This window comes from Cupressus sempervirens, chromosome 5, assembly GCF_028749045.1.
Source record: "Cupressus sempervirens isolate cs-2001-9-10 chromosome 5, ASM2874904v1, whole genome shotgun sequence".
Classification (NCBI taxonomy): domain Eukaryota; kingdom Viridiplantae; phylum Streptophyta; class Pinopsida; order Cupressales; family Cupressaceae; genus Cupressus; species Cupressus sempervirens.
In genome coordinates this window covers 320,174,147-320,186,186 of record NC_143122.1, presented here as the reverse complement: position 1 = coordinate 320,186,186, position 12,040 = coordinate 320,174,147, and the positions used below count along the sequence as shown (strand labels likewise).

Sequence of the window (12,040 nt, the reverse complement as noted above, 5' to 3'; positions counted from 1 at the left end):
AAAAGTGTTATTTTATCCCACATCCCTTATTTCAATGTTTTTCCCTCACTTCGAGGTTATAAAAGAAGGGACCTTGCATTGCGATTCACACACAAGAAGTTTATGAAATCAATACACTTCATATTCCGATTGCTTTAATGTGACTGGTCAGAAAACTCTGATGACAAAACCCCTTGAGTTTAGTTCCGAGAAATTTGGACGTCACCCCAAGTTTCTCTCTCTAAAATTAACGCACAACATAGGCAGAAATCAGCAAGGCTGGATATTGGAATCAGTTGGAGGTAAGTAATCGAATTTTCTTAGCAGTGTAAGTGGAGTACATTGTGTGATTTGTATTTGAGGAACAGACGTTCTGGCAGGACAATAGAAAGTTGAGTGGTAATAGCAAATAAGTTATGGGTCCGAGAGCTCCATCCTAGCAGATTGAAGAGGTATGTAGGAAGAGGAAGAGGCGGCATTCCAAACACCATTGAACCGTAGTGTGTTTTCCCTTAGCATTCTGTGACTTGATGGCAATACTATGACGCCGGAAGGAAGTTATACACCCTCGATTAGGGGTAGGTCATAGCTTGGAAGCTACGGTGTTACAGGGAGTCAAGAGAGGCAACTCTTCTTTGGTCACAAGCGTCTGAACCTCCACCCAGAAAGGAAGCTACAGCAAGTTGGATTCCACCATTGACAAGGTCACGTGGCATTTGCAAATTGGCCATAGCATTGGCCTTCTTTCTCCACTCACAAGTGTCGACTAACTCCATAAGTCCAATGGTAGTCGGGAATATAGCCGAGAGGAGCCTGTGGAAACTCCAACATTGGTGTCGAGTTCAATACTTCAGACAAACATCTTCCAACGTCCACCATTAAATCGGGTCTATTATCTACCTTACCTCTGTACATCATTGAAGTTGCCCAAACCAGATTACGTATCACTTTGTTTGCTAAATACTGTGAATGACTTTGGTTTTTTTCTGTTTTCAATGTGTCATGCATACTAAACGTTAATCTCAATTGATTTGTCTTCGCGCTTTATTTGAATGTTGATGATTAATCCTCTCTGCTTTTAATATTGGATTCAAAGGAAAACAAATGGAATAGATCATTCTGAATGTATATTAGCTCAAGGGTTAGAGGTTGTATGACAACTGTTTGACAAAATACCCTAGTTATAGTTCTGAATGTAGTGGTGGAAATTTAGTGAGTTTATTACACATACATACATACATATATATATCAAAGTAACGAGAATCGGAATCATATTGGAATCAACACGGCCGAATCGAATCGTGAATCGGGGGTGAATCGTCGGTGAATTGGCGATGAATCGGCAAATTTGAAAAAACCCTTTAAATGTAGAGATTTTAACAATTTAAGACTTATTTCATTCACCCTTTATTGAATATAACTTAAACACACTATAACATCATCAAATAGAAGTTAAAACTTAACATACATAAACATGAAACATAAAATCCATCACATACGTAACTATGTTATCATTATGTACTAAAATATAAATTGTAGGCTAGCTGAAGTAAATAAAAATTAAATGATCATAATGATTCAAATCATAGAATGTATGTAAGATGAAATCATGAAGATCTATAAGACATCAAATCATAAATGTATGTATAAATCTAAGATGAAGATCCATGAAAGTTTGAAACGTATGTCTATCAGTGATTCAGTATCACTATCAATATCTATACAGTGTAAACAAAATATAAAAACAAGGCTCCAGCTTGAGCCTCATCATCCTCATCATCATCCTCTAGCTCTGCTACAGCCTCAACCTCAAGTATCCAGTGTGCCTAGGAGAAAGGCGTCTCAGGTAGGTCCTCGAGGACTATCGAGCCATGTCCACTACATGGGCAATGGACTCACGAACAACGATGCTAGGACCTACGTCTGTGCATGCGCGTGTGCGTCTACCAATGCCTGAACGTGCTCTAGCTACCTCCTTTGCCCTGGCCACAGCCTCAACCTCTACATCCACCTGCTCAACCCAGGCGCAGTCTTCCTCAGTGAAGACTAGTTCCACAGTCTCTGTGATCCACTCTGGTTCTGGATCAAGCTCCTCCAAAATGATCGGAGAGGAGTCAGCGCCCAAAATCTGTCTAATCCTAAGACGAAGGTTGTAATGAACGAAGAAAAGATCATTCAACCTCTGCACTGTCAACCTATTTCTCCTCTTCGAGTGGATGTGCTCGAACATGGACCAACTGCACTCACATCCAGAAGCGCTGCTCGGCTGACTCAGAATACTGATGGCAATTTTTTGAAGGTTTGGGGTTGTGGCCCCAAACATTTGCCACCATCTATCTGAAATAAGGAAAAACAAAAACAATTAGTCCCATTTACAAATTACAACTCTAAAATTAATGCATTATATAATCAACTTTAAGTTTAGAATCTAGATTCATGAACACTGAATATATTATTTAATTTTTACCTGGCTATAGTGTTGTCTGAGCATTTATGGCCACCCTGCCAGAGAAAAGTGGCCCCTCTTTATTGTTGAATTGGTCTAGCTCAACAATCGCAGCAGCGTAATCTTCATTGCTATTCAACCTCTAAATCATTGTGTATAAGCCAGTGAGAAACTCCACATCCGCCTTGAACTCAGGATGGAAACGAAATGCCGGACTCAGATAGTAAGCTGCTACATGGATGGGTTGATAGAGTTGATTCTGCCATCTCCTATCCCTGATGTCCCAAATAGAGCCATACCTCTCCTGCACTCCTACATATTGGGCTCTGATGGCCTCCTTGGCCCTATCCATGCCCTCATAAATGTAACCCATAGAGGGCTTCTCCCCATCAGCAGTTCGTAGCAAAGCTACAAAGGGCTCAGTGACCTACATATAAAGTAAAACAAAAAATTTGAGTCAAAACTTAAATATAAAATAATATAACTTAAAGTAAAAGTAAAATACTAAATGTTAATTGCAATAAATTTACCTTAAAGATTTCTCTAGCAGGTTTCCAAAAACCATCCTCATCAAATATGCAATCCGCCACATCTATCCTTGCAGTGGTCATAGCATAGGAAGAGGAAATCCACTCCGGCCCAAGAAACATGCTCCTCAATTCATCCCTTAATGTCAACAAGGACTACAAGGTGATGAAATTCGAGGCAAACCTCGTGATACCTGGGCGAGCTAACTCCTTGCCTCCTGTGTACTCTCTCATTGTGCTAAGGACAAATGAATGATTATAAATGAACTTCCATATGTTTTTAGCCCTTTCCACACATGACAAACTCAAGTTTGCCAATTTCCTCCAACATCAGGTCAATGCAGTGTGCCGCACAAGGGGACCAAAATATGGTGGGGTGCCTCTCCATCAAAAGTTTACCTACAACAATTTTAAGTCAATTAGAAATTCAAATTTCAAAATTCAAATAAATTTATTTTCAAAACTTGAAAAGTTAAAAGTTTACCTACAGCAACATAACTTGTTGCATTATCCGTCACCACTTGGATCACATTTTGTTCCTCCACCTCTGGTATGACTTTCTCAATAGCCTCATATAAGTATGTGGCATTTTTTACATGTGCAGAAGCATCAATGGATTTGATGAACATGGTATATCCTACAAGTAACAAAACAACGAATTATAATATTAAATGAATCATCAACAAATTAGCATTCAACAAATCAAAATTTACAATTATGTATGTAGGAAAGTAAAATGATCAATCACCTCCACAGGATACAAGAAAATTGAGGGTGTTCTATTCCTCCTATCTGTCCAACCATCAATCATGATGGTGCAACCCTTTGCAATCCACTCCTTTCGGTTCTCCTCGAGCTCAACCCTCATGTCCTCTACCATCTCATCCAAGAGGTATCCGCTCAACTCAGCCTCAGTTGGGGCTTTAAACCCTGGACCACAAATAGCAACTGCATCTATCATGTTCTACTAATAAGGAGCCCTATCACAAATTAAAATTTAGATGTCAAAGACTCAAATTATAAAACAATTAGATATAATTAAAGTTTTACTTTTACTTTTAATTTTAACTCTAAAGAAAACAAAGAAAAAAGAATCAATTACCTGGCTGCAATAAATGGAATGTTGCAAAAGTACCAAAATTTGCATATCTCCTTTCTGGCAGCATCATGAATCTCCTTGTTCAAACCCATGTCCTCAAGCGTGGGTTGGGAACCAGGAGTAGTGCAGGGCACAAAGCAACTATCCATTTTGTTTTTCCGCACTCTAGGCTACAATAGGTTGGTGTGGGACTCTGTCTAGGTATGTGACTGCCTAGCACTAGGACTAGCACAAGTAGAAGAACTAGAATAAAAAAGAGGCCTAGAAGAACCCTCTCCAACACAACTTACGGATGCGGAAGCTGATGCAGATGCAGATGTGGATGCGGCTGAGGATGCGGGAACATGGGAGCCAATACCCCTTAACCCTTCAAGTTGCATTTTCCTATTCGCTTTGTCTTTTTCAATTTTTTCTAATGCCATTAAGTGCGTTTTGCCTCAAGAGTTTGGTGAGTGCAAATTGTAACATCGTGTCCAGGTATAGCAGCAATGTGGTATTTCAATCTATAAATACTTCCAAAAGTTATTTTTTCTTTACAAAACATACATTTTGTTTGATATTTGGTTCTTACAAGAAACTCTTCGTTATATCTTTTTTACCTATTGAGAATTTGTGAAAAATGAAAGCAAAGGCTGCTGCAATAAAAAAAATTATGTAAAATATCAAAGTTTGAAGCTAATAAAAGCTACAAAACAAGAAACCCTAGTTTGCAACTTAGTAAAAATAAAGAACATTCAAGATTTAAACTAAAAATCTTGAAAACTATAAAAAATTAACAAAAAATACATAATACACTAAAAATTTAAGAAAAAATGTATAATACACTAACATGCAAAAAAAAAATGAGCACTTACCTCTTGCAAATGAGTTGAGGAGTGTTGATATTGTCTCCCTAATGCTCCCAATGCAATTGATGGCCCCCCCAAATGGACTGCTGATCTCTTTGGTGCTCTTCCTTCTTGCCGGTTAAAAACCTATGGCTTTTCTTTTCTCTTCTTCTCTCTCACTTTTCCTCTCTTCTACTCATGCTTAACAAATAGAAGACCCTTTAGGGTTATAACAAAGAGAATAGATCAAAAAGAAAGTTAAAAAAACAAGTTATTTTTTATAAATTTACAACTCCATACTTTTCTAGCCGCAGGTGATTTCTTATGCAAATTTTTGATGAATCGCCGATATCGGCGATTCATGCGATTCATCCAAAAAAATTGGGTGTGGCGATTCTCGACTCCAAAAAAATTGACCACCTTGAATCTTATCGCTGAATCGCCGATTCACGCAATTTTCGAGCAATTCTCATTACTACGATATATATATATATATATAGAGACACACACAAAGAGAAGGAATCATATATAGAAACACAATATCAATATCACTTTCACTGAAGCTATACTTTTAACACTCCCTCTTAGCAAGGGAGAAGTGAGATATCAAAATTTCTCAAGTACCCCTGAAATACAAACTAGTATCAACATTAATGATACCTATCAAGAGAACAGATTATCTGACTTTAACAATCTGAACTAGTGACTTGTCAAATAACTATAACCATAATGTCATGAACTCTATCATAACAAGTATTATGATCTCCGACACTCCAGGACAATAATTAAATGTAGTCTGATCATAATATTTTCGTTATCAAAGACTTTCGGATATCCGGAACAACAATATAAATTGTCATTATAACAAGTCTATCATTTGTAAGATCATCACCTTACAATGATTACCTTTTGAATATATGTCCATGAAAGATCGTCATCTTTCATTACGTATCTGATGCAACTATTGAATTAGAAGCATAAACACACACACATAAAAATTGAAACTTAAGTTCAATATCCATAATTACAATTTGATCATACAGAGATTTCCTCTGAAATATTCCAATTTTAGGTTCGCAAGAGGTTTGGTAAGAACATTTGTTGTTTGCTCATTTGTACTTATGTAATCTAGTTTGGTAACATCTCGATCTACCATATCCCTAATGTAATGTAAAGGTATCTCAATATGCTTAGATCGATTGTAGAAAACTGGATTTGCCGAAAGCTTGATACAGCTTTGATTATCGCAATGAATGATAGTTGGCTTTAAATGTTTTTTGAACAATCCAACTAGCAACTTTCACATCCATACTGCTTCTCTGGCTCCCATGGACGAGGCTATATATTCTGCTTCAGTGGAACTTAAGGCAACTAAGATTGTTTTCTGCTGAACCAAGAAATCATTGCTGACCCAAGACTGAAACAACATCTTGTGGTACTCTTACGATCAGTAGAGTTGCCTGCCCAATCCGAATTTCAATATCCATGAAGATTAATTTCAACTTAATCATATTTGAGTCCCATAACAAATGAACCTCTTAAGTATCGTAAGATGTGCTTAGCTTCCATAAGGTGTATCTTCTTTGGTTCACACATGAATTGACTTAATGTATTAGTTGCACAACAAATATTCAAACGAGTGTTAACCAAGTACATCAGTAACCCGATAATCTGCTTGTAGTAAGTAGGATCAGTAGGTTCATATTCCAATCTGTCATTCTTTAGTTTATGTAAATTAGCTTCCATAGGAGTAGTTACCGGTTTACAATCCATCATCCCAAACTTCGTTAAAATATCAAAAAATGTATTTTCCTTGATTTAAGAAAATGGTTCTCCTTTAGCCAGACTTCTAGACCTAAGAAGTAATAAAGAAGTCTTAGGTCCTTCATGTCAAATTTCGTTGCTAATTCCTATTTGCATTTAGCTATAAGATCTTCTTCACTTGTTATTAGTAAATCATCAACATATAATACAAGAATATCCATATCATCTCCATTTATTTTGAGGTATATGTTAGGATCAACTTCATTCTTGGAATACCCTAATTTTGAGAGATAGTTGTCTATTCTTTTGTACCATGTCCCAGGTGCTTGTTTAAGACCATATAGTGCTTTTTTTAGTTTACAAATATGGGAATTTTTGTCATGAGTAATAAACCCTTCTAGTTGCTCGATATATACTTCTTCAATTTCACCATTTAGAAAAGTTGTTTTGACATCCATTTGATGTATTTTCGACCCTTTGGATGCCGCAATTGTTGTTTGGCAAACTGGGTAGTTAGACGGTTACGGGTACGGACATGGTTGTGTGGCTTCATTGGTACCGTGTCGAATGTTATAAATGTGGCATACACTTATGTAATTGACATCATATTGGTATTGAACATTATTGTTATGTACAGAAGCATTTAATGAATAAATAGTGTTTCACTTTGTTAAGTTATATGTTTATTTCATGTTCACCCACGGGCTGAACATTTGGTGCCATTGCCAGGGAATGAGTCGGAGTTGTCGTCTCCAGAACGTCATTTGCATTCAACAGCAATAGTTATGATGGTCCTAACAGATGTGTACCGAGCGACTGGAGCAAATGCTTCTTCATAATCTATTCCTTGCTTTTGAGAGAATCCACGAGCTATAAATCTGGATTTGTATTTTTCAATGCTACAGTCTAGTGCATGCTTGATTCTGTATAGCCATTTGGAAGAGACAACTGATTTATTTTTGGGTCAAGGTACAACATCCCACACATTATTTTTTAGTATGGATTGATATTCTTCAATCATTACATCTTTCCAAGATTTGCTTGATAAAGCTTCTACGACATTTGTAGGTTTTGTTTTGATGAGTTCACAGAGTAATGCTACATAGCAATAATGGTTCCTTGTTCTCTTGTTTTCTCTAACTACTTCATTAGGTTCTATATGATTTTCTTCTATCATTTTTCTAGCCCAAAGTGGTCTCTTTTTATTGTTAGGATTTTCAGTATACTCTAAATTTGGAATATAAGGTGTAACATGTTCAATATTATTCTCCCTCTCATTCTCTACTGCAAGATTCTCATCTAGTTCAACGGTAGGTTCGGAGTATGATTCTTCAATGTTCTTGGGAAGATTAAAGGCAATGTCTTCTTCAAATTTTACATCTCTTCTGATTTCAATGGTTCTTTGTCCAGGAACATAGATCCTGTAACCTTTGGTTGATTCACTGTATCCGATGAGTATACCCTTCTTTCCAGATGGTTCTAATTTGGTTCTCTTTTCTTTAGGAATATGAAGATACACAAGACACCCAAATATTCTTAGGCAGCTTAACTCTAGTTTGTTGCCTGTAAATACTTATTCAGGAGTTGTATTTTCCAATATTGAGTGAGGACATCTATTTTGAATATAAAAAGCAGTATTAGAAGCTTCAGCCCAAAAAAAGGTATGAAGATTTTGATCATACATCATAGCTCTAATTGATTCAATAATGGATTTGTTTTTCCGTTCTGCGACTACATTCTGTTGAGGATTATATGGTACAAAAAACTCCCTCTTAATCCCAACAGAAATGCAGCAGTCTTTAAAGATTTTTGAGATGTAGTCCCCTCCATCATCTGATCTTAGGGTTTTAATTTTCTATCTAGACTGGTTTTCAACTAGGGCTTTGAATTCTTTGAATTTGGTTAACACTTTGATTGATTCCATTTGTTTAAGTAAATCCAAGTTCTCCTAGAATAGTCATCTATAAAGATCACATAGTAGAGACATCCATTTAGGGAAGGTACAGACATAGGACCACATAGATTAGTATGAATAAGTTCAAGTACAAAATTAGATTTGTGTTCACTTTTGGGAAAGGATCCTTTTGTGTTTTTACCTAGGGCACATCCTTTGCAAATGCCTAAATGATCAGGTTTAAGAATAGGTAACCCAGTTACAATTTTTCCTATGGATGTTAAGGCATGGAAATGAAGGTGACCTAGTCTTCTATGCCATTTTTCATTTGTGTTTGATGCTTCATGATTTAGAGCTAAATTTTGATGGTTACAAAGTTTATATAATCTTCCCTCTCTAAATCCAATGGATATAGCTTTCTTGATATTAGAATTCTTTGGCCAAGATAGTCCATCATCTTATTGGAAGGTGATTTGATACTCTTTGTGAGCAAGACCGGAGAGGGAGACCAAATTTCTTTTTATGCCAAGTACAAACAAAACGCTTTTAAGTTGAAGAGTAATACCGGAATTTAGTTGAGTTGAACATGATCCAATACCTTTTACCAAGTGTGTAGAGTTGTCTCCAATGGTTACTTCTTCAAAGGACTATCCTTCAAAGCTTTCAAATTTATCTCTAAAACTCGTGTTATGACATGATGCTCCACTATCTATGATCCAAGTGTTTTTGTTGGAGTTTAATTCACTTGAGAGTGCTATATAGAATACGAAGTTTTCATCTTTTTCATCGTTGATTTCTGCTGGAGCTGCTTGAATTTTCTTTCGCTTTGGACAGAAGTTATGAGTGTGACCAAATTTGTCACATTTGAAGCATTGTAATTTTGACCAATCTCTTTTCTTGTGTGTTTTGTTGAATTCCTTTCTATTTCATTTGAATTTACCTTTCTTTCCTTTATTGTTGGTATTGGCTTCAAGAGCCTGAATGTCTCCCTCTTGATTTAAATTGATTCCTCTAGAAAGTAATCTTGACACTTCTTGAGTACATTCGTTTTTTAGTTGAAACTTAGGAAGATCAAGTCGAGAACTGAGACCACAAATAAATGTTTCCCAAGATAGTGGTAGTCTTTTTAGAGCTATAATGCTAAGGTCTTTGTCGTCTACTTGATTTCCAATAGTTGCAAGTTGATTTGTCAACTCTGAAATTCTTTAAAAATAAGACCTAACTGATTCTCCATTGTTCATTTTGATGTATAGTAAATCTTGCTTCAATGTTAACAATCTACTAGCATTATTAATTTCGAAAGTATTCTTAATTGTGGAAAACGTCTCAAAAGTTGTCTTAAAACTTGATATAGAGGGGAGAATGTGATCCTTTACAGAATCTATGATAATCTTCAAGGCTTTATTGTTGTGTCTTTTCCATGTTGTTTAGTCTAGATCATTTTCTAGTATCAGTTTATTTGACTCCATATATTCTTCTAATTCCATCTCTCATAGAATAATCATAACTCGAATTTTCCATGATGCAGAATTTGACGCTCCTTCAAGTCTATCCTCTAACCTTACATGATTCACCATTTTGAATTGAAGATGTTTAAAATCTGATATTTAACAATTCTGAGATTGAATTTCTCTATCAAAATGGCTCAAATACCATGTGAAAGTATAGAATCTCTGATAGAGATCAAATGTAAGATGACTGTATGTAATTTTGTTGCTTCAAATTAATTTATTAATTCTGAATATATATCAGATTGATTTTCTAATCTAACTGATGATATATGAAATGTGTAACTTTCTGAATCTGTTATTTACTATAGCTTGTATGACGGTCGATGATAGAATAGAGCATTGCCAATTTGATTGATGTCTACAAAACTCGACGGCATCATTATAAATATGAAGGGAAGAGTATATACCCCCATAGGGGCTTGACTCTACGCGGCCAACGGCCATGTAGAGTCATGTCCCTGTGTGGATATGTACTCATAGTCGGCCATACAAAATAAGGCCTAAATAATACTTAATACAACCCGATGCTAATGCCCGATGCAAACTATTATATGCCCAAACAAATATAAATATGAGTATCGGGTGATAAGGAATTTCTAATTACATTATATATATATATATATATATATATATATATATATATATATATATATATATATATATATATATATATATATATATATATATATATATATATATATATATATATATATATATATATATAAAAACAAACATTGATTTAACACATGATTTTACTTCTCTAATATATGTATGTATGTATGAATGATTCCTTCTGTATATAGAAACATAGTATCAATAACACATCTACTGAAGCTATACTTTAACAACTAGGATGTTATGACAATCATATATAATCCATCAATGACAATTTATATGAAGTCTCCAACATTATTCCACAAATGGAGGCCCTAATTTGCCAAAATTTAGGGCTCCATCAGTGGCTCTTGTCAAGACATATGCCCCCTATGGGCATAATGAAATTCAAGCTATCTCTAGAGAAGCAGACCAAGTATTTAAATTTAATTTCTAAGTCACAGGGTTCGCTGAATTTTCGGCTTCAGGTTCAAAATTCAGCAAACCCACAAAAATAAAAAATAAAACGGTGAAGTTCGGCCATATTTTTGTACAGTAGTAGTTTGGTTGTCATTTTCTAGAAGATATATTTCATTACTGCATTTTTAGGGTTTTTGGCTTCTGGTGGTTGTAGTATGTCATAAGAACACCCTCACCGTTTGAGCTGAACATAGAGTTGGACAAGCGCCTGTCAAGATCGAAGCACAGTCCAGCAATTGGTCATATGCAGCTCATCCGACCTCACCATAATATGAACCCACTAGAAACTAAATTGATTGCTAGGCCAAGTCAAGGAGTGGGCAATGGTGGGAGAACTTTTGTAAATATGGAAACGACTTGACATAACCAAGTTCCCACGGACATTTGGAGTGGGCAATGGTGGGAAAAAAATCTGTAAACATGGAAACGACTTGACATTACCAAGTTCCCACAAACATCTTCAAAGATTTTCATTTAATTTTTAGGTTTTGTTAGTTTATAACTTTATTCTTTTAGGTTTCATTAGTTTATAACTTTATTCTCATGTATGTAATTTTTATTACTTTATCAATACTAAAATATTTTTATGTATATTTTTTATTAGAAAAACAATAATGTTTTATGTATTTTTTTTTTTTATCAGTAAGAAGTTGAAGCCAAGGTTAATCATTATTATTTGTTGTCATTAATTATTTTGATTATTACTTAATCTTTTGAGTAGATTCGAAACCAAGACCTCCAAATTAAGAGGCTCACAATTCACCGTTGTGATGTAGGCTCTTGCCAATGTTTTATGTTTTTTATTAGTAAAATATTAATATTCATATGTTTATCTATTATTATTAATTTATTTATTATTACATTACTTATAAACATATATATATATATATATATATATAGTAAATTATTTTTATTTATT

The 12,040-nt window shown here is 35.1% G+C and overlaps 2 protein-coding genes and 1 long non-coding RNA gene across 5 annotated transcripts in view; all 3 read right to left on the bottom strand.

The window, feature by feature from the left end:
- The window catches only part of LOC149555945 (putative tocopherol cyclase, chloroplastic), a 220,388-nt gene that overhangs the window by 33,519 nt on the left and 174,829 nt on the right, over positions 1-12,040 (bottom strand). The window lies entirely within an intron of this gene.
- Positions 2,454-3,180, bottom strand: LOC149555947 (uncharacterized). The gene is made up of 2 exons (XM_089830074.1): positions 2,956-3,180; positions 2,454-2,852 (listed from the first exon to the last, which is right to left on the bottom strand). Exons 1-2 carry the CDS (start codon positions 3,073-3,075, stop codon positions 2,568-2,570), a joined length of 405 nt encoding a protein of 134 aa, XP_089686200.1. The 5' UTR covers positions 3,076-3,180; the 3' UTR covers positions 2,454-2,567.
- On the bottom strand, positions 3,222-4,037 carry LOC149555946 (uncharacterized). Its single transcript, XR_016364591.1, has 3 exons — positions 3,701-4,037; positions 3,441-3,589; positions 3,222-3,351 (listed from the first exon to the last, which is right to left on the bottom strand). It is a non-coding gene; the product is annotated as an uncharacterized LOC149555946 (long non-coding RNA).

Coding starts and splice junctions, on each gene's coding strand:
- LOC149555947 (XM_089830074.1), bottom strand. CDS start 3,075: ATGTTTCTTGGGCCGGAGTGGATTTCCTCTTCCTATGCTATGACCACT. Junction 2,853..2,955: donor CTGCTAGAGAAATCTTTAAG/GTAAATTTATTG, acceptor CTTTATATGTAG/GTCACTGAGCCCTTTGTAGC.